General features: G+C 41.1%; 1 protein-coding gene across 5 annotated transcripts in view; it reads right to left on the bottom strand.

Annotated features, from left to right (window-relative positions):
* Positions 1-1,189: 1,189 nt before the first annotated feature.
* Syt14 (synaptotagmin 14) overlaps positions 1,190-23,416 on the bottom strand; it is a 151,694-nt gene continuing 129,467 nt past the window's right edge. For 3 of the 5 annotated variants that reach the window (XM_060364953.1, XM_021645446.2, XM_060364951.1), the window contains 3 exons: positions 11,510-11,699; positions 8,716-8,772; positions 1,190-7,478 (listed from right to left, as the gene is read on the bottom strand). In XM_060364953.1, coding sequence (XP_060220936.1) covers positions 7,165-7,478; positions 8,716-8,772; positions 11,510-11,699 — 561 coding nt within the window. In that variant the 3' untranslated portion in view covers positions 1,190-7,164. The remainder of the gene's footprint in view (positions 7,479-8,715; positions 8,773-11,509; positions 11,700-23,416) is intronic. The other 2 variants (XM_021645447.2, XM_060364952.1) reach the window with 1 other exon arrangement.

The following is a 23,416-nucleotide window of genomic DNA, read 5'->3' on the forward strand; positions in this document are numbered from 1 at the left end:
AACTTGCAATTAAAATATAACCTTCAGAATAATATGTTGTAATGATAAATGAATCTTTTAACACAAAATGATAACTTACCTACTTTCTAGCAAGACTGGTGCCAATTTTCTGCTGAAATTTCACCTTTTATATATTGTAATTTTCTGAAAATAGGAAGTCATGACTCATGGAATTTTTTTTCTAAGTACCAAATAACTAACAAATCATCCTTAGTTGAGACATTGTTTAGAATTCAGAAACTTTTTTGTTGTTGTTGTGAACACTGATAAGAAAATCTTTGAGAACTAACCAGTAAATAATAGGAAAAGATACAAATTACTTTGCTATGCCTGGAGATCACATCGTGAATACTTTTATTTTGAGCAGAAATGCATTTTCATTGTGTTTAGGAGCCAGTGTTCCATTATCTCAAAAAGCCCTCCCCCCGCAAAAAAAAAAAAAAAAAAAAAGCAAAGAAAAAGAAAAAGAAAAGGCTAGTCAGTTGATGGAACTCAACAAAGACAATCAGAGATAAGGTGATGTATCTACTTGAATTTCTGTCAGACTAAAGCAACAAATGCTCAAGTATTTGTTAAACTAGTTGTTATCCTGCTGGAAACAAAACAGACAAGGTAATGTAATATGAAAAGAATCTAAACTCAGGATCTTTGGAAGACAATATACTTTATATTATTGTCTTTATGAAAGGTCTTGTTGAACAGGACTCAAGAGGAACAAGGACAGGCTCACAGCCACAAAAAGGGAAGCTAGGCAATGGGATCCGTGCCACATTCCAGCTAAGGGCCCAGCTTGTTCAAGCAACTTATTCCATTTTTGTTTATATGAACTTTCAGGGAATCATTAAAAAATGTTTGCCTGGAGCCCCCCCCCACACTTTTGACAGTCAGATTTGACTCACAGTGAAAAACAAAACAAACATGATCCAAATATTTTGACAGCAGAATTTGATGCACATGGGATTCTTCCTAAGCCTCGTCTTAAGGACAGACCCACTTGATGCTTGTTTATGTAACTGACATTAGCTCATCTGTTTAATGGCCATGTTAACACCTTGTTGCCAGTGATAAATAGGGATGAGTTTTATGTATCATTATAGAAAAGGTTGGATGTTTATCCACTTCACATGGGTGGTAAAATGGAAAAACATTTTTTTTTTTTTTTTTTTACATAAACGTGAGGAAGAGTAACTTTCAATGCACACAAAAATTTATTCTCTGGAAAATTGAACTGCCATTAAAATCTCCTTGGACTGGTGTATTTTTGACATTTTTACACACAGGTCAGCATTTCTTTATGTAGTACAATTATACAAAAGGAAAAAGGCACCGCGACAGTCGGTGTGGAGTACAAAAGAAGGTGTGAGAATTCAAAGGCAACGGACGCACAGCGCAGTCCCAGCCGCACGCGGTGGGCCGGCCGTTCACTCCACAAGATGGCGGCTCCCAGCCGCACGCGGTGGGCCGGCCGTTCACTCCACAAGATGGCGGCTCACACACTCAGCTTCTGCTTTGACCAAGTGAATATAAATATGTGACGACAACACAATGCCATTGATGACCACAGGAACACAGTATGTACATGAGCAAACGCTACTCATGGGGGAAAGTCACCAGCGAACAGGAGAGAGACAGTGGAGACCAAAGGAAGCACATTTCTTCAGGTTGGTTGAGACAATTCTGCTCACAGAGCAGTTAAACGTCATCATTCAGCTACACCTATTATTAGAAAAATAAGTAAGAAAGCTCCATAGAAACTAAACTATTAAGGAAGCTTCTTGCCTCAAAAACTGAAAGAATGAAAGGAAGAGAGAAGGGAAAAAGAGAAAGGAATATCAAATAAAAAGATCTGCTGACTGAATTTTTCTATAAAAATCATGTTATTTTGAGAAGCAAAGTCCCAGAGCAGTGACGAACCTCTTGAGTTTTAGAAAAGGACTAGGTTCTAACACTTACCAGACTCAAAGAGTTCATAGTGCAAGCACTGAGAAACAGTGCTGAGACACTTCCTTATTTCGGGACTCAGGTCCAAGCCCAGCCAAGTTGCTAGGACATGGCCACCACTGCCAGCTAAGGCAAAGGCTGTTCCCTTTGTGTCGGCTTTCAGCTTCTCAGAATTGCTATACTGTTTCCACAAAAAAGTTATTGTAATAAAACTATGTAGAAACATAATAAATTAATTTTTAAAATGTTACTACTACAGTTTTTCTCTTGATAAATGTATCACCATACATCTCTAGCTGTGCTTGAAATAATCACATTTCAGTAGTGTCAGTATACTTGTCAAAGCTGTCCTGGTTTCCCTTCAGCCAACAATGTGGTACAAGACATATTAATATCTTTAGTATTTATCCAGCAAGACTGCCAAAATATCACCCTCAACTTAAGAAAGGCCTTCCTCTAACTTTACAGTATTAACTTCAGTTTTATAGTTTTGGAAACTGTCCCGCTTAAAGCAACATGAGGGAGTTCAGGAGAGAATGTGATTCCTCATTCCCGAGAAGCTGGCTTCCTCACAATTACCTAACGTTAAGACTTAATCTATGGGCACTGAAACTGCTGCCAATAATCGCAGATAAGAAACAAAGTATTATATCCGATGTTGCCCAGGTAGGGTTTCCTGGGGAACTCCTTCAGACCGGACTCTCAGGCTTTCCTCTGCACCAAATGAAACAGAATCTCTGGACAGAGCCTTGGGAGAATTCTTAGGCACACTGCAACTCAAGAGCAACTGTCTGTTTTATTTGGGGGAGTTTGATGGGAGTCAAATCCTATTTTTTCTCATCTTCTCATAGTATTGTTGAACTTACTGTATACTTTCCTATTCAACCCTGGTGCCCTGCACATGCCTCTCTCTAACCTCCTACAATAAGACACCATCTGATGTCTGCCTCAGTACCTTAAAACACAAGATCATGAGAGAAGACTGCCCATCCAAACTGTAGCCCCTACGGTGGCACACGGCACACAGCTGGGACTCTCACACATACATCTTAGAAGAAAAGGAAACCCACTTTAGCGAACAAGGGTCACAAAAAAGGCTTTCCCAACAGCAGTGTTGGTTCTACAATAACGACATCATTCATAGTATTTGCTGTGTGGCTCCTGTTAGAAAAACCGTTCACAAAGACGCTACACACAGCAAGCACTAACAACAAAGCAGAAGGAAGCTAGAGGTGAATCTTGTCTAATAGTAACAAACTTTAACAAAAGAAATATAAACAAACTTGGATAAGCATGCATAGGAAGGCTAACAGTCTTTCCTCTGACCCCTCACATGAGGACAGGGTAGCAGATATTCTGTCATTTCACGGGGTAGAAAGGTGTATACAGGCAATGAAAATACCTTGGTGGAGAAGAGCAAGTGAATCAATATATTTTCAGGATTAAAGTACAGTGTAGACACAACAAACAAATCCCAAGTCCTTAAAAATAAGAATTACCACAAGTTATAAAACAGTGCTGCTGTGTCCTGAGAAGGCAAGCCCTGAACTGTGCTTTTTCTTTCTAAGCTCTGCTCTCCTGGGCCTGCCTCAGCCACTCAGCTGAGCTGTGCAGGACTTGCCCAGTGCTGCTCTTTCTACCCACAATGAAGAGAGTGAAGACACCATGTGGATTTGGAGGACCCCAGTGCCAGTGTGGTTTACTTAAAGGGGGGGGGGCAGCCTCAGCTTCTTCATGCAGCACCTTCTACCTGGATAAACACTGATGCTGTACCTGCCCTTCGTATCTTGTGAGAGTCACACAATACATTCTACCTCAGTTCTTCACTAAGCTACAGCCGTGTCATCACCAGTGTGTAACTTTGCAGGGTGTGGGTGTGGTTCTAGGGGCTTGAATGCTTGCCTCACCTTGCCGTAGTGTTAGATTGGCTTGTGACACTGACACTGACAGCCACCTTCAATTGACACGTAAAAAGTTAGAAATGAAGAGAAAGGACCCTGGATTATAAAGAAAGTAGGAAAAAGAAACTTGTGGAGAACAACTGTGAATTTTTCTATCAATTCTTCAGTCTATGGAGGTAAATGGTAGCTTTACACACATGAACTTTGTGTTATTTCTATTAATACCTGAACAAGGATTTAAAAGAAAAAAAAAAAAAACACTTGGTGATCACTGGCCTTATCCCCTGTACTGTTCAAACAGCTCACCTGTCTCTTAGTTCCCTCAGAAAGCTGTGATATCATTTGTATTCCTCATGGCCAAAACCAGCCTGGTCTCCGTCTCTGCTTCCCTGTTGATGCAGTCACTGGCTGTGCTCCCGGCTCATAGAGGCAGCAGTGATTTAGCAGACAGAGCTGTGTTTTGCATAGATCAGATCTGACCCCTGCCAGGGCCCAACTGCACAACAGCAACAGTCATCTAGGCAGCTTAAGTATGTGCTCTAAATATGGTCAACTGAATGACTTTTGTCAGTGAACACAACACTACGAAGAATTTCCCAGTGTGCCATGAGGTAATACATAATTCTATTTCAAATAGAAGGTGGCTAGCATTCAGGCCCCAAGGCTGCAGAAGTTTGAAAGGTCTGACAATCTGCACCTCTGGCTAGTTCTCGACAGCCACACTGGGAAGACTGGGAATCTAGGCTCTTGAATACCCACATGCCAGTCAACTGTTGAATCTGGACATTTCATTTGATTTTAGCAGAATAATGAGAGTGTAGACTGTCATTTTCAAGTTCCTGGGTCAACATCTGTGGCCCAGATAATTTGGGAAGTATTTGTGTTAAATCGCAGGACAGAAAAAGATGTGTTTCTGCTCTATATGCAACAGAATGGCAGCATTTGGCTCCAAACTTAATATCACTTTGGAAATCATACAGGGAAGAAAAAAAAGCAACCCATGACCCAGAGCGATGCCTTCTTTCCTAATCAGTATGTGAAAAGGCAGGGCACCTTCACCGCTGTATGAGCACAGCATGCTGTATGTGGAGTTATGTGCACATACATCATATATAATCACTGAGGACTTACTGTTCCTGATGTTAAAGAAGACTGAAATCACCGTCCAGGTCATACATGAAGTGATAGTTACACCATGCCAGACACCCCTGAGGATCTTTGGGAGTATACACAGCTCTGGGCACAGTCTCCAGAAAGGAGGCTTAATAAATAACAGATTTTCCTCTCAACACAGTGGAAGCACCAAGCTGGTCTTATAATGTCCAACTGAGCTTTGTAACAAAGAAGACCAGAGACTTTTTTAGGAAGACAGCAGTTGTTAGCCATGCAGGCAGTTGTTTCAAAGCCAGCAAAAGCTCACTGAAGCATCAAATGCCCGTATCTAATTTTTACTGTTGCCTACATCCTTCTTCACAGTTTGCCTCACTCTGTTCTTCAATAACACCTAAAAATCAACTATTTTGCTTCTTGTTCATGTTTTAATTTCTAAGCTGACGCACTTTATAAAAAAAGCAATCCTAGGAAGCTCACTAACCAAGGATAGAAGGATGTTTTCTTTTTAATGTAACTTTGTAACAAGATTTTTTGGGGGACAGTTCTCACTCTGTAGCCCAGAATGGCCAGGAACTATGTAACCTAGGCTGGCCGGAAGCTCACAACCTCAGCCTCTCAAATGCTAGGATTACAGAGATGAGCCACATGCTGGGCTCTGAAACTTTCATCCTTAAACTAACTTCGTGCATCTTATTTGCATTTTCTTTTCCTTAAAATGCTGTGTTTGAAAGCTAAAAATGTAGAAGTTCACGGTTGGTTTTTTTTTAAGGCCTTTCAGTACTGCCACATACAGCTAGTATGATATCGATGAGTTCTAAGTCACAGTAACAGTCCAAAGTGCTCAGCTGGGATTGGAACTATGATGCAGCTTTTCACTAGTTAGTAAATAGTATGTTTTTGTCTAATTTAACTAGAAATGAGAAAGAGCAAAATGAAAATATTTTCATGTACACAAAACATAGTCTAAGTCTATGCATAAAAATTTACATCAGGTAAGAAGAAAAATAAAAAAGAAAATAGCTTCTACTATTTCCAGTTGACCTGTGGTTCTGAAGTGTGAAAACAGGAAGGTGCTCTTGATGTGGAGGCCAGCACAGCGCATGACCTCGAGCTGCAGAGCGGAGCAAGGCCATGGCACTGCCAAGGGACTTCACACCTATGAGTGCTAAAGGCCCAGTTCACAAGTGCGGCTTCCCAGCTGTGTAAGCAAGGTCAACTTGCATGAAAGGCACAGAGTGACATCACGCTGAAGACGCCACAAGACACAGCACAAGTCACGAGAGCACAGGATCCAGAATGATCTTAGCTAGAGCAGAGCTGAGAGCCACAGTGAAGTGGGAGGGGTGGGGACGGACTCGGGGAGCCTCTGTTCAGAATGCTACCCGTTTTACTGTTGCTGGAGACCAGACATTTGCGACAGATGTCAGAGTTCCTTCTGACAAGAGCTGTTCTGCACTGTCAGCAGCCAGCTGCTCTGCCTGCCACCTCACAGCTGTAAAGACTGACCACTGAAAGCAAGCTTAATGGGAGCTGTGCTCTGCATGTCCTACACTGAGACACATAATACACAAAGGGCTTGAACATGAAGTTATGGAGTTTGCAGTACAGTCAAAGAAGTTCACAAGGGACCAGAGGAGCATGGTCTCTTTGGATCAGAAAAAAAAGAAGTAAAGAAATAAACCAAACAAACCAACCTCAGACTTTCCTTCAAGGAATTCTGCACTTAGGTTTAGTACTATAGACAAAGGCTGAGGCACAGAGAGAACAAATCTGAAACAGAACTCGTTAGTGAGAGTGAACCTTCACATCTTGACACAGGACTGTGATCACTGAGAGCCACCCAAGGACAGGCTGCCAGAATGCCTGTGGGTAGCATGTGAGTGATGGTACATAGTGCTGCAATGGAAATTCTGCTTTTAAGTCACAATCTCCACAAAATTCCTAGCTCTTTCACTAAATAAAATCAAGTTCAAATCAAAAGGATGCTATTCAGTTTCTGGAGGACTGCTGAACACTAATGACACAAGTTTCTTGGTTTCTCATGTGAGCTCTCTCTACCAGAGACAAAGCTTTCGTCCCTTGGCTCAGCACTGGCTGATCTTTCCGTTAGTGTGAAGCACTGTGGGAGGGTGTTGACCAGGATCTCCAGGGAGTGGCTCCAGATGCTGACCAGAAAACAATGGCAGTGCTGGGCTTACAGCCACCTTCCTCAGGACTCCAGCAGTGCGTGCCACCTGCACACTTGCTGTCCCTTGGCCTCCTTCATGGCAGTCCAGTGTCTGAGCTCTTCCTCCCCGGAGCTGTTCAGACCCAAGGAGACCCAGCCTATCATCTCCTTCCTCTTCATGCTGCGCCTGTTATACACAGACAGGATCAGAGTCACGTCGGAGAGCTGAAACAAGGCCACTTGAAAGACAAACGTTTCCTTGTACACTGGATTTGGCTGCCCTCGGCGGGTGGATGTCTTGCATTTGGACATCTCTTGGCCCATGGAATTCAGCAGTGTTAATTTAACATATGTATCTGAAAGAAGAAAACCAACACAGCACAAATATCATTTCAAACAAACTGACAGTTTTCTTATGATAAATGCCAAGATTAAGTAGTTACACTTTGTAAGGTTATGGTGTATACCGTGTTTCATGGAAACTCAACTGGCTCAGCTCTGATGGAGATGCTTACTAAATAGTGACATGTACAGAAATGCTACGTAGGCTGAAAATACTTGAGCAGTAGTGATGGCTCAGCCTCACTGTTTCTCAGATGGCATTAAAGGTATACCTCATAATCCTTCCTTCTCCTCCCACCCCTCGCTGGCCTCCCACAACCCCCAAGCCCATCACCACCCTAGTTCACTGCACTAAGCAGGACATCATAGCATCAATAGACACTGAGCAAGCTCCATAAGCCACGACACTACAGCATTCCACTGTGTTTTCAGAGAGGAGGGATAAACGAACAAACAGAAATGAAGGCAGATGGTGAAGAGGAAGGAGGAAGACAAGAATGCAAAGGTGACACTGAAACAGCTTAAGATGAAATGTCAAAAAAATCTCTGCATGGATGTGGTTTTAAAATATATATTGAAAACATTTAAGGATCCAAATGAAGTCAAATGCCTTAAGCAGTCAACGCTTGGCAAACCAAGTAAAACTTTCTTCTGGTTTCATGCAAGAGTACATTTAATGTGCTTTTTCTTGAGGGGGTGGGGTGGGGTAGTTAAATACTATGGGTTTCTTCCAGGCATAATTTAATGTAAAATTTTAAGAATGATATTTTAATTATTTTCATCAATTACAAAACACTGATATGATGTTTAGTGCACAAAGTGAGTGTAACACTTCAAGGCCTTTCTATATAGAAGATATATTCTGTCTTTAAAGACTTTTCAAGTCTCGTAGACTCATGCAAATGCTCTCAGCATGTTGATCCATCATGTGTACTTCATATCAAAATTTGAAAGTAATTTCAAATATAATTGTAATGGTCTCATGAGATAGCTACTTCTATCATAATCAAAATACAAAGAAATAAAAAAATAACTTTTATTTTAAAAAGTTTTGCTCATTTGTTGATATTCTGAATACCATCATCCATAATCAGAGATAAAGTCTAAGTTAGTCTTATTTAAAGTACCACAGATAAAAATGTGCATTGTTTTGGAAACCAACATGGTGGACAGTCTCACTGCTGGCAAGTTTTAGGGCATTTCATTTTTGCATGAAAAGACAACATCCAATTAGCCTCTACAGGAACTCACCTCGGATTATATAAACCTGTCCACCTATCAAGTGTTTTAGACAACAGAACAGTCCATCTGACAACAGGGGGTGGAAAGCAGTAAAAGAAATAATGACCAGATGTCAATTGTTGGGTGAAAGAGGGTCAAAGGTCAGAATTAAAGAGGAAACACTGTGCACTTGAGTGGAAAAACACAAAACTTTAGCATTTTAATTCAGGTAGAGGGTTGAACATAGGGCTGTTTTGTAAACTCCATGGAAGGAAAAAATTTAACAACGTTGGGTAATCATAAACAAAAATTACACTGTTTAAAAGGGGCATATTTATAATGGTATCTTCTTGGTCTAAAGCACATTGAACATATAGAATCATGCAAATTATCAGGTTATAAAAGATCAAATACAATTATTATAAGATCTCTATTATTGTGCTACATTTTAATTTTACCCATGCAATATTTAGTATTTCAAAAAGTCTGGTTACTTTCAACATAATCAAGAATTCAGTTATGCAAGATGCAATACAGCTATCACAATATTTGTTCTTGAATATTGCTCCTGTTTCTTGAGGGGAATTTGGGGTTACCTGGTTTACAACAGTTCACAGCTTAGACCCTAAGTATCAGTGAAGGGTGATAACCTTACAACTTAAGACATGAGGATACAACTGTCTTCAATTTTACTTTGCAAGTATCTTACATGCCCTTTACAAATGCTTTCCCTTTATATCAGTATTTTAAAAGTTGGTTGTATTTACTTACTGTTGACTTCCAAGCTAACACTACTGATGAACCTGAGGTTAAAGATCGAATTTTAAAATATTGCCAACTGCTGTCAGAGCCACCGGCCAGAGTCCATGCCATAGGTGCCCATCATACTGTTTACTATCTAACCTTGTCTTTGCTCTTTTTTCATTCTTACTCTGTTCTCTATCTCTATACCACAGTAACATCTCATTCTGCTACTTTTTGACATGTCCAAGTAAGTATCTGTCAAAAGTTATTGAAGTGCCAGCTGAAGCACAAAGCACACACTGACAGCTTGTGTGTGGCCCTAAGCACTGCTGTCTCCTGCTGCAGTGTTGCAGTGTCTTTGGGTCTGTGTCTTATGGTCAAGCAGGCACATGTGTGCTTGACATGGGCTCATGAGCTCTCTTGTCTCCAGCTGCCAATGTTACTAAGCTTCTGTCCCGCCCTCTGTGGAGAGAGTATGTGTGAAGACTACCAAGTTAGACTCTCCAGCCTGCTTCTCCTCAGAATGTTCTTTCACACACTCGGTTTTCTCTTTGAAATGAGAAAGTGGACAGTGCTAATTCTACTTTTATGCACCTTTGTCAGATCTGATTCTCACACTTGCTCTGTAAGAGCCATAACCTTGACTTTACCTCTTAAGAAACAGGCATGTAAGGTCAGGCCAATTGTCTACAGGGATTGTAAGTTTTCTCTTTACATTATTATTTTATGTGTAAGTGTGTTTTGCCTACATGCATGTCTGCACCATCTGTGCATCTGGTGCCTACAAAGGCCACAAAAAGGCATTGGCTTCCCTGGAACTAGAGTTCTAGATGGTTGTGAGCGACCATTTGGGATCCTGGGAGTTGAAATGGAAGTTGATCCTGAGTTCTCTGGAAGAACTGCTAGGGTTTGTAACTGCTGAGCTGTCTCTCCAGCCTGGCCTTTTAGACTTCTCAGTTTAGGGCTAGACTCATTCTGTAATGTATGAATTAAGCTTTCCCATGGTTTTTGGTACAAACCTATTATCTTTTTATGGCGTTTCACCTACATTGAATAATGAATTTTTATGGCACTTAAAAGCAAAGTTAGCATAAATGATAGACATTTATGGCTGGCATCCTGAGTAAGAGTGTATTAAGGAAGCCTCTGGGAAATCCGTAAACAAATGTAAGCTATTAATCATTTACAATTTTCTTTCAAAGCTGTAATCCAGGACATGAACAAGTTTAACTTCTAGAGATATAGAGGAGTTGTTCTGTTTCCTGTTTAAGAGCTCACAAGACATCAACAGTTCTGGAGTGGAGTACAGACAATTTCTCTGCATTCTCCAGCCTTCTTCTCATCTTCACCACAGAGAAGGAAGAGGAAAGGAGAAAAAAACAAAAGCCTGTCACTCTTCCCTATCTTCGCCAGGTCACCTCGGCCAAGCACTGGCCTGATTTTGTTTTTATTGGGAGGGAAAAGGCTTGCTTGGCTGTGTGGGGCGATGTTTTTGTTTGTTTGTTTCTGCTGTTTGTTTTTGTTTTCTGGGCAGGGTCATAAGTTTTTCTGTCTTGTGGTGCTGGTGCTAGAACCCAGGGACTGTACATGCCAAGTACATGTTGTGCCACTCAATTACATCCTTAACCTGTCATTTCAAAGGAGAAGAAAATGCAAGGAAAGACTTTCTTCATGAGGTGTTAAGGATAAAAGAAGGGAAATACAGAGGTAGTTGCATTAGTTCAGAGAATTGCACGCAGACAGAAAACAGAACATTAACCTTTAGCTAACAAAAGTGATATACTTTTCTGTTAATATTGTGAATAGTAGTTACTTTTTAAAACCCTGTAACTTCATCTGGCATTAAAAGATAATGATAGGGATAATTTATTCTGCAGACACTATGAAAAATTAAAATCCCTGTCACCATACAATTAATATTTTGAATTTTACATTTTCTACTTCCCAAAAGACTAGAAGCAAAAACATGAAACAGATTGGTTGATGATTCAGTGTTGCATTGTGATTGGTTAGGACTAAAATGATGCAAGTCTCCTAAGCACAGCAAACATTAGGATAAAAATGACTCTTTTTCACTCACTGGGTGGTCTGTTTGCTGCCAGGTTTTTGAAGTGGCTGCCTTTGATCACCTCCGCTGACAGCCTTCCAGTGGTGGCGTTGTACAGGAGTCCGATGAGGATCTCTGGGACAGAGCCATGTTCCAGAGACTGACAGGAGGATGTGCTCTCACCACAGGATGCCTCTGACAAGCTCACCTGGGAGTCACAGCCCTGTGGAGCAAATGTAACATTGTTACAGTATTTTAGGAAACACAGATTCCACATTGTTGCTAGGTATGTTGGGGAATACCTTTGTTTCCAGCCCAGGAGACAGACAGTAGGTTGCAGGTCAGCCAGACCTACAGCGTGAGGCCTGTCTCACTACCGTCACCACCAACTGCGACAACAAACCAAGCAAACAAAATGGCCACGCTGTGACGAGGGTGGCAGTGCAGACCACACGCCCACTCACTTAGAAATGTCTGTAGACACAGGTGAAGCAATTTCTATATTCCTGCATAATTGCAGACAAATCAGATCCTTCTTTTTAAAACTCTATCATCTGTCTGTAAGTGTATCACCTATCTGTTGTGTGTGTGCATGTGCACACACATGGATATGGCTGGTGTGTCTGTGAAAGCTGAAGGGCAGCTGGGAGGGCTGGCCTCTCCTTTCAACATGTGGTCGCAGGGATGGAATGCAGATCAGCGGATCTGGCAGCAAGGGATTCTACCACAACACCAACAGCTCAAACAATATCTTCAACTTACGTATGGTAACGAGGTGTTTTCTCAAGCTAAAAAACTCAGAACATGGATGTGAATTTAGACTTATTTACACTAAACATCTCAATTATATCCTTAAAGACAAAGATTGGCATATGTTGGTAAATAAATAAAACCATGTGCCATTTTCTATGGTAATATTTAAAACAGAGAGGCAGAAAGGCAAAAAAAAAAAAAAAAAGGTAAAATTTACTCTGCATACTCTAACCAAAGAAAACCGCTATGGCTGTGTGTGTCAGTTTCTCTGAAGACAAGACTATCGTCAGAGGTGAAGAGTACACTTAACAATGATGACTCATTCAGCTTCCAGGAAAACAGAAAATTCCAAACTCACACGCACTTTACAGTGTGGGCTAAGACACAGAAATCAAAGGCTTCACAATTTGAGGAGAAACACTCAGTGTTGGCACAGCAGCACCTCTCCCTCCAAGACTGGGCGGACCAGCAGGGGAAGATGGAGGAGGCACACACACTTCAGAAAGAGCTATGAAGCTACGGACAGAGCAGCGAACCTGACAGCGGAGCAGAGCCTTCTTTATAGGAGCAGAGCAAGTAACAACAAGGTTCTAGTGAGGAAAAATCTCATACTATGTTTTTGATCAAGTAGAAATACATACTAGAGATGAACGAAAGACCTATAAAATATCTGAATACACTTCTAAGTAATTCTTGAGAAACTAAATAGTATTGAGAATAAGATAATAAAATAAGATGAAAACGATGAACAAAAATAGATGAATTTCTGGAAATTCCAATAAGAGAGCAAGAGAGAGTGAGTAACTGCGTGTTCTACAGATCACAGATATGAATACACAACAGTGCAGCACACCTGAGATCTGGATGAGATGGACCGCTCCTAGAGGATGACAGCGGACAGAAGACACGCCAGAAAAAACAGTATGCCAACCACTTTCCTTAAGATGGAGATGGTCGTTAAACACTTAAAAAAATAAAGACACAAAATAAGACATTTTGGCTGTGACAGCTTCCCTTGTGACTTCTGGTGATATTCCTCTTCCCCAAGCGCTTTCAGACAACAGAGAGGAGAGAGCCCTTAACTCCACCGTGTCAAGCGTGTAATGAACCCTTGGAAAGAAAGGTTAGGAAAGACATAAAAAGTCCAAGAATCACAGGATTCACTCACTTGTGAATCTAGATTAAAATTCCTACATCAACTATTAGCAACCAAATCCACCAACACACAACCACACTTAAGAGCATTTGCACAGGGCTGGGGCAGCATGCTCCAGCACCGCACACACTGGGTGTGTGCACACACCTGTAACCTCAGCTCTCAGGTGGGAGAGGCAGGGAGAGGAGAAAAGATCACAGTCAATCTTGTTTACACACTGAGTTCCAGGCCTTCCTGGCATACGTGAGACTCAGTCTCAAAAAATTTTATAACTTGTCTTCCCTTTGAAATTGCCAACCATTCCTACTTTCTGTTACCATTGTGGTAGAAATCACAGCCTGTGAAGGTCCTGGCCTTCATAAACAACAATAAAATAAATAAAATAAATTAAAGCCATCTTAATTTATAAGAGGAATGGCTAAACTTGTCCAACATATAATCATGTACAAAGGAAATTTGAACAAATTCACAGAAAAGTGCAGTTGCACAAAAGGTAAAATTTGAAAATATTCATATAACAAATACATCAGCAACACACCTGAAAATGCAATTTATAAAAAGGGTCATTTCTAGACCTCAAGCTTCCAAGAACCTTGGTCTATACAATGAGCCCTGTGCTAGCCAAGGCCACACTGTGAGATCTTGTCTCAAACAAACAAACACAAAAAACCAAAACAGCAAAAACAATTAAAAGCACTTGCCACAGCCTAAAACACAAAATATCTAGAATTCAAATATATATTCATCTAGAATGAATATAATAAATGACATGCTAGCCTGTAAGTCATCTAAAAAAAACAGGAGCATTGCCGAGGGAATGGAAAGTGCTCTACCACATAAGCATGCTAGAGGGCTGCTTTGCAACATTCTCCACGTATCATCTACAGATTAAATGCAATCCCAGTAAAAATCTCAGCAGATTTCTTTGCATTTTCTCGGCTTCATCAGCAATCGGGAACGGAAGTTCAAACTCTGAGGTATTAATAAACAGACAGGCTAGCCGAATACCTGGTGTGGTGTGACAGAGAAGGGGGCTATCTTCCGCCTCGCTGGGAGTACAAGCAGATACTACTTTAAAAATGTCAGAGATACATACCCCATGGTCTGGCCATCCCACTCCTACATATATACTCACTGGAGATGTATGCAGCGTACCCAGAGATAAGAAAGAATAAAGCAAAAACAAGCTCAAGCCAAACCACCTGCTGGACAGCTAGCAAACTAAACCTGGTGTTTCAGAAGTATGATGGGTGATAAAACAATGAGGAAAAGCAAGAAAATGATTACTATAACTGAATTGTGGTTAATTCTAGAGGGCTGTGATGGATGTTCCCAGGGAAATGGCCTTTTTGTTTGTTTGTTTGTTTCTAATAAATGGGTGGCATCATTACTGTTTTTTACCCTTTTCATAAGAGAGAAGGTTTACAAAAGGATTACTTGATATGAGGAAAAAAGCAAACAAACATATACAAGAATAAATATTTAGAAATTATTTGAAGATTCCCAAAGAAATCCCATGAGTTACAAGGTCAGAAATAGAAGGAAGAAGACGAAGAAGAAGACAAAGAAGAAGAAGAAGAAGAAGAAGAAGAAGAAGAAGGAGGAGGAGGAGGAGGAGGAGGAGGAGGAGGAGGAGGAGGAGGAGGAGGAGGAGGAGGAGGAGAAGGAGAAGGAGGAGAAGGAGAAGGAGAAGGAGAAGAAGAAGAAGAAGAAGGAGAAGAAGAAGAAGGCAACAACGACAGAAGGCAAGGAGTTAAAAAGGAAGGGATGGAGGGGGAAGGAAAAGAGGAAGGCTACTTCATATGACAACATAATTAAAGAATGTTTAGTGCCAGAGAAATGGATCAGCAGATAGAGGCTCCTGGGTGGGAATTCAGTGCCCTGAGTTTGATTTACGGATCCTAGAAGGTGGCAGGAGAAAATGACTTATGACAGTTGTCCACTGATCACCAAACGTAGACTGTGGCATACCTACACACAGCTGTATACACACACACACATGCACACATATATGCACACACACATAATTTTTTAATGTTTTAGATAATCTTCAACCTACTCTTTGCTATGTAAGTAATAAAAACGAATGAGTACATATCTGAACCAACTGTTCTAGCCTTCAGGAAGTATCATTTTTCAAATACACTTCTAAATTACAGAGTAGGAGTCAAAAGGAATACAGGTATTAGATTCCTAAATCATGGGTAAAACCCTACATCATTTGGTATGTTCTCCTGACAGCTGGGAAAAAAAATTACAAATTTAGTTTTGATCAGGCTATATCACTTCTGAAAATGGTGTAGGAAACATGCTTGAACACACTTGCTAAATTTGTTACACTAGGCTGCTACACCAGTAACATCTGTTAGAAGAAAATGTGAACCTATCTGTCTGTCAGTCCAGCCACACTGTCACCAGGAATGCTCTTGAGGGGGACAAAGACCTCTCTGGCCATGCTCTTGCTGAGCGCAACAGGAAGAGTGCGAGGATCCTTGATTTCACATGCTGAGTCAGCGTTAGTGTAATGGAGCATCACTTAAAAGGTTGTGCTCTAAGAGTCCATTTTGATTCCCCTTTGGAGGAAGCAAGTCTGTGGCTTTGGTGTGCATGCCTATCTGAGTGTATGGAAGGCAGAGCAAGGCGCCACAGAGAACGAGGGGACAGAGCCACTGCACACTGTTGCTCGGCCTTCATCCTACCTTTGGCAGTCTCTGTGGACCCTGTCATGAATGTACAACAGGGCCTGGCCTCAGAGCCAGTAATGTAGAGACTAGCCCTGAGCCAGATAAATCTGACCCATAACTAAGCTGCTGTAAAGGAATGGTACCAACAGGCTCCAGCAAGTCAAACATCCTCCATCTTGTAAAAGAGATTATTTCAATATTTCCTCTTCTTCATGAAGTCTTTTTTGCCAGAGGGAGAATGATTATTATCAGGTCTATGAGGAGAGAAAAGAAATCTAAAATTCCAGACAGATGAGTGAGCTCTGTAGAGTGTTAATCTTATTCAGAACCAATGCCCATTAATGGTGCATACAGCGTGAAATAAAGTAAACACTGGAAAAGCCATTTAATAATCAACACAATTCCTACAGACTAAACATACCAGGGTTCCCATTGACTCTAAGTAGATTCCACCTTATTTCTAACTACTTTTACTCAAATTTTTAAACTTGAAAATAAACTGTGTAATAATTACTGTAAATTTGAATAATCGGTCAAATTTATCCTCGCTGTGGCTGGAGGACAGCGTTCAGATTCTAACTGTATATATAAAAAGTTTTCATCATACTGAAAACGGGTAATGGGAGCACCGAGGCCACAGGAGACAGGCGTGTCACCTGTGACAACCAGCGGTGCTGTCAGGAGACAGCGAGCAGTCAGGCTGGACCTGCCGGAGACTCAGCACCACCCAGAGGAGCTGCAGCGTGCTGAGGAGAGCAGCTGCAGACGGTCAAAGGCTGAGCGACTCAGGAAGCCAGGGGGCCTGAACCTGGGCTGTGGTGTGGTGACTCACGTTTTGAGTGAGCGAAGCCTCGCCTCAGCTGGCCAAGGGAACTGAAGACGTGGACAGGACTGCATAGCAATGGTGCAGGCCGCTGAGGTGAGATACTGCAGCTGTGGAGTGGCAGGCTCCCAGACACGGCACCCAGAGACTGAGCTTGTGTGCAAGCTCTAAAACTCTGCTTGTGTTACCTTTGTATGCCGCAAAATCTTACTAATGTTCAGTTTCCTCATCTGTAAATGGAAGGCAGCATAGTACTTTCTGAAAGATTTTCCTCATTTTTTTTGTTTGTTTAAGGCAAGTCCATTATTTTCAGTGTTTAATATAAGCAAATATAATAAAGTAATATTTATTTTAGTAAATATCATGTTCTCTGCTCTATATAATTGTGTTATAAATCATATTTCATTTGACATCAAGGGATTCTATGCTTCAAAACACCCCTACCACAGGATCTATGCATGCTGTTTCTGAATGGTCAAATGACCAAAATTTAAATATCCTAAGATTGTGCTGCCCCCTGTTGATCCAGTCTCCTTAAAATACCTAAGAGTCTTCTGAGAAGGGGAAATTTTTGCTTCTTAGTATTATACAGGTAAGTAATCCCATAGACGATCATAATAAAAATGTAGATGATAAATACTGAATGCGGCTCTAGATAGAATTCAACATATTCCATGATGGTAAATGCAAACAGCAGGACGGTAAGAACAAAGGAACAGTGGCTGTGGCTGCCCGCCCTCTTCCACAGAAGCCCAAAGGTGCTGTTAAAGTAATGCTGACACCTGCTGGAAAACTCAACGGTGACATGTTTAGGCTCAACTCTGCAGTGCTCAATTCTCAACTCCTCCCCTGAAGTGACAGCACCTGGGCCTTGCTGCTCCCCACATTAAAGACATTCGTAATCTGGGTGTTACAAAGTGATAAAATCGTATTGTTCATACATTAGCTCTTGAATCTTGGGCCTCCTCTTTCAATACATAATTAACCAAATAGAGATGGGGAAATTTTCCTCTAGGAATCATTTTTGAAAAACAAACACACCAGGTGGTGGTGGCCTTTGATCCCAGCACTTGGGAGGCAGAGGCAGGCAAATCTCTGTGAGCTGGAGGCCAGCCTGGTCTACAGAGTGAGTTCAATGACAGCCAATGAATGCTACACAGAGAAACACTGCCTCAAAAACAAATAAACAAAAAAGAACAACGATCACATTTTTATTTATTTACTTTTCATTAGTTAAGCCCATGAGGACTACCGCATCACAGACTGTGTCCCACAGCCTGTTTGAAAATGTTGCTTCAGAAATCTGGCATGAGCTCTCACAGGGGGCCCAGCCACCTTTCCCCAGGTCATCTGGGTCCCACCCACTTTACCACCAGTGGTCACTGCGCTGGTTTTTGCTTTATCTATATCAGCACATCTCTTTCCCACGTAGAACTGGGTTTCAGCTCTAGCAGAAACTTTAGATTTAAGAACAGCTGTGTGCTTTCTTTGGTTTCACCACTGTGCACCAGTCTTCCAGGCATAGCTACCCTTTAGAAGTCCTATTTACAGCAAGCTCGCACTTGCTCCAAGATGGTGTACAAGGTCTAGACAGTACCTTAAAGCTGGTTGTGCTGACACATACCTACAATCGTGGTCATGCCATCGTCATCTGTTATTCCCGATTCTCTGAACTTCTGGCCTTGTTTGGTTTGTCTGATCTTCCTTAACTGGACGACTGGGGGTTCATATTACCACATCCTACTTACCAATGCCTCTGTCAAAGCGAGGACACCAGACTTACACAAAACTGGTCTTGATGGCGACACCTCTACTCAAAATACTTAATGCCAGAGAGAAAAGTAAGCACTTCTGAAAGTATTCTGCTCATGAGCAGCAGCAAAAGCCGCTAAAATGAACCTTTCAGCAATCTGAGTTACCAAACGCTAGCAATATGAGAAGTGTTTTCACAAGGGAAATAACTGATTACCATAAGAACAATAAGCTTCACAAAATTTAAAATTAGCCCTCTATTTTGTCATCTTAAAAGTGGGGCTTCCCAAGCTGGGAAACACTGAGGGGGAATGGGTTGGAATGGCCAGCAGCCCTCTCAGAGAGCTATCCTGCCTCAGCTTGCCTCACAGCTCCCAGGAAGGTTCTATGCTCAGGGATTGGACTCCATCTTACTTGGCTTTAGGCTTGAGCTACGTGATCACAACAGGAAAAGAGCTGGGTAAAATTCATGGAACTATTTAATGCTGTAGCTACCGAGGGGACAGTTCCAACTGAAGCGCATGAAAATTAGAGAAAAATTTGTGAAATGAGGTTTTTTTTTCCTGAACTTTTCTTTTTTTTTAAGATTTATTTATTTTATGTATATGAACACTGTTTTGGTGCAGAGCAGAAGAAGGAATCAGATTCCATTATGGATGGTTGTGAGTCACCATGTGGTTGCTGGGAACTGAACTCAGGTCCTCTGGAAGAACAGCCAGTGCTCTTACTGGCTGAGCCATCTCTCCAGGCCCAGAATGAGATCTTTTAACAAGCCCTAAAAGCTGCAACACCTTAGGAATCCAGAGGTCTATGTGCATGGGTAAGGCTGTGCACATGCCCAGAAAAGACCTAGGAAGTCCTCATCCTCAACTCCAGGTGACCTGTGCATGCAGGAAGTGAAAGCCAAGGCTGTTATAAACTGGCCTTAGAAACACTGAAGGTATATTAAAATACAAGTATTCCCATCAAATGCTAAGAGAATTAATGATTCAAGCTTTTAAGGGAATAGTAGCTGACTACCAATGTAACCAGAGTCCAGCAACTGCACATGATAAACAACAGGGTTTACAGAATTAATATATCTTTAAGCAAAAAGTAGCAACAATGAGGAAAAAAAGGAGCAATAAACTGGGAGATGGGGCTGATTTATAAATGTAGTCTTTTATAACACTTAAATTTCCACTTCTTTTTCTTTTTAACAAGAAAAGGTTACAAGACATAAAAACAAAACAGAACAGCAGACACCGTGGAAGACCAGAAGTGGACTTAGGGAGAAGACTGGAATCAGACATTTTATTTTTCTTTTGCAAATATATATATATATGTATATATATATTAAAATTATGTACATCTGTGTGGGTTTGTGTACATGAGTGCAGTACCCATAGAGGCCAAAGAAGGGTACAGGATCTTCTGGAATTTAGTACTAGGTGGTTGTTAGCCACCCAGAATAGGGCTAGGAGCTGATCCTGTACAAGCACAGCACACAATTTCAATCTCTGAGTCGTCTCTCCAGCCCTTTAATCATGTCCAAACAGCTAATGGAAGCTATAGCTACAGATGAGAAGAACACCTCAGCAAATAGAGAACACTTATAAAGAGATACAAATGACTGTAAAAACAAAACAAAACAAAAACAAGAAGCCAAATGAAAACTCTGGATGTGAAAAGAATAACTGAGATGAGAAATTCAATAGAGAGATCAACAACATTGAATTTGAAGATTAAGAAAATTGAGAATTTCCAGCCCAAGAGTGAGTAAAAACAGCAAGAAAGAGAAGAAAGTTTCAAAGGCCAGTGAGAAACATAACCAAGTCCAACTCATCAGAACTCTGGGAAGAAGATAGAGAAGGTACAGAAGACATATCAGAAAATAATAATTGAAAACATTCCAATTTGATGAAGCGCATCTGTGTGGTCTGAATGAAAACTGTCTCATTGACTCATCTATTTGCATACTTAGTCCTCAGTTGGTGGAGCTGTTTGGGAAGGATTAGGAGCTGTGGCCGCGTTAGAAGAGCAGGTTTGGAGGCTTCAAAAGCTCTTCACCATTCTCAGTGTCTGTCTCTTTGCCTCATGTTTGTGGATTAAGATGCAAGCTCTCAGCTCCAGCTCCAGCCAGCCTGCCTTTCTGCCATGCACCCTACAATGGTGGTCATGAATTAAAAGCCTCTGAAACTGTACATTTCAAGTAAATTTATTCTTCTAAAATTTGTTTTCATCACAGTGACTTATCACAGCCACAGAAAAGTAACTAAGACAGAAGTTGGTACCAGGAGTGAGGCATTGCTATGACAGGCCTGATTATGTTTTTTGTTTGTTTATTTTTAGGAATATGGAAGTCTTAGGAATTTTGGACTAGGAAATGGACTGCTGTAAGTAGGGTATAACGGGACATCCTATTAGGAGTTTCGAGGACAATGGTGCTAAGTGAAATGTGGACTGTGGAAACCCGACTCAAGAGGTTTCAGAGGAAACAACATTAGCAAATGGGCCAGAGACCATTATGATGATATTTGGCAAAGAATGTAGCTGCTTGTTTTGTCCTTGTCATAAAAATGTGTATATGGGACTAATTTTGATGGCAGAAGTGATTTCAAGACAGCCTAGTATTCACTCTGTTTCATGTTTATTGGAAATCACTCTGATATAGGTCTACAAAGAAAAAGAGCAAGCATGGTAAAAAGAACATATAAAATGTACCATTTTAGGAAAAAAGAGCACCAGGAAACTTAATGTTGGAGCCAAGGCTTGTGCTGAGAGTTGAGAAAATTAAAGACAAAAAAACAGAATAAAGGCAACGATGCCCTCAGGGCAAGACCCCACTCAGCTAAGCTTCTAACTTGTAGAGAAAAAAAGACCTGAGAAAAATTTTTGCAACTAAAAAATAACATAAAATTAAAGCATACACAAATGTGAGTCAAGGCTAGGGCCAGCCTGTATTCCAAGCAATCAGCCAAAACTGGCAACAGTGGCCATGTGCTTCTTGCTTTATAGTCAAGAATGATAGAGGAAAGGGATTGTGGACTCTTCTTCTGCAGTTAGGAAAAGCAGCTGAGGTGGGGCATGTGACAGAGGAGTCCCTGCATGGAGGTCCTTAGAGGCCGATGCATGAAGCTGTGAAAGTAAAGCCTGGATTGTCCTGGACACTCCAAGATATTAGTGGTTAAAAACACTGGGGTACCTGCCAAGGAGAGCTGCAGTCAGGGAGCAGAACCAGCCTACGAGAGAGAAGTATACTGTAGTCAGCAAAGCTCGTAGGGTGGAGCCATCTATACCCCTTAATACTGGAACACCGAGCTACTGGACGTGGAGTTTGTTGGCCTGGGTTTTGGTCTTGCTTTGGTATAGTACTGCCTCACTGTGCCTCATTTCCTCCATTTTGGAACGGTAATGTATATTCTGTGCCATTGTATGTTGAAGTATATAATTTGCTTTTTACAATTAAGAGATTGCACTGAACCTCAGAAGAGACTTTGAATTATTAAATTGTACTGAGTCTTTTAAACTGTGTTGAGACAATGAAAAACTATAGGGACTTTTGAAGGCGGACTAAATGTATTTTGTGTTACGATAAGGCCATGAGCTAATGGGGCCAGAAGGGAAGTGTGGTGGTTTGAATGAGAATGGCCCCATAGGCTCATATAGTTGAACACTTGGTCCCCGTATGTGGAGCTGTTTGGGAAGAGTTAGGAGATGTGGCCTTGTTGGAGGTGCTGTGTCACAGGGGCAGGCTTGGAGGCTTCAAATGCCTCAGAACCTGTAAATGTTGCCTGTAAGCATAAAGTTACTGTGTAATTCAAATGCTGATTTCTGTAACCCCATATCTGGTTGCATTCCTTGTTCTGAGAATCTTCTGTCTCAATGTTGTGTAAACACTGCTCCCCAATTGTCCCCTGATATGCCAATAAAGAAGCTTACAGCCAACTGCTGAGCAGGGGAAAGTATAGGGCTAGACTTCTTGCCAGCCAGGGGAGAAGGAGTAAGAAGAGGAAGTAGGAGCTTGAAGTACGAGATTCAGCCAGAGGATTTAGCCATGGAAGAGACATCAGGAGAAGGAACTGGAGCCGGAGAGCTACAAAGTATAAGTATCTCTAGGATGTACGCTGGGAGGAAACTAGATTTGCTTAGAGGGTTAAGAATACAGTAATAACTGCTCAGTTATTGTGTTGTGAAGCCGATTATTAAACAAACATAAAAGGGTCTCAATTATTTGTGCGATAGTGGTATTAAGAAACTAAAAGAAACAAACAGTTTTGTAAAAATAACCTTAATAGTTACCTTATATGGAAAAACAACTTTGAAGACATGATGAAAGACCTTTCACAGGGAGAGTGCATCTCTTCTGCTCCCTCCGCTCTGTAAGAGAGACCAGGAGACAGAAGCAACGAGAGTGAGGTCAAAAGGCCATTGCAGTTAGCTTGGGTGATGGAGACAGAGGAGCAGGAGCCATGAAACAGAATGGTCTTTAGAACACAGAAAAGAAAGCGCAAAGCAAGATTTTTTTTCTTGTGCTTTCCAGAAGGAATCTATTGTCCTTCAAACACACAAGGTAAGGAATTTTGTTTTATAGAATTTGTTAAGCCAGGAATGAGAAACCAATATGTAATTCTTGACCATCCAATTTAAAAGACATTGTATAAGGCAATAAATCTAAACATTTGTTAATATACTGCTAATATATACAGACGTAACTTGTATGATAATAACAACAAAATTGGAGAAGGAAAATCGATGAGCCACACACTAAGCAAATTTTATATACTACTGAG

The sequence above is a fragment of the Meriones unguiculatus genome, chromosome 11 (assembly GCF_030254825.1).
Source record: "Meriones unguiculatus strain TT.TT164.6M chromosome 11, Bangor_MerUng_6.1, whole genome shotgun sequence".
Lineage (NCBI taxonomy): Eukaryota > Metazoa > Chordata > Mammalia > Rodentia > Muridae > Meriones > Meriones unguiculatus.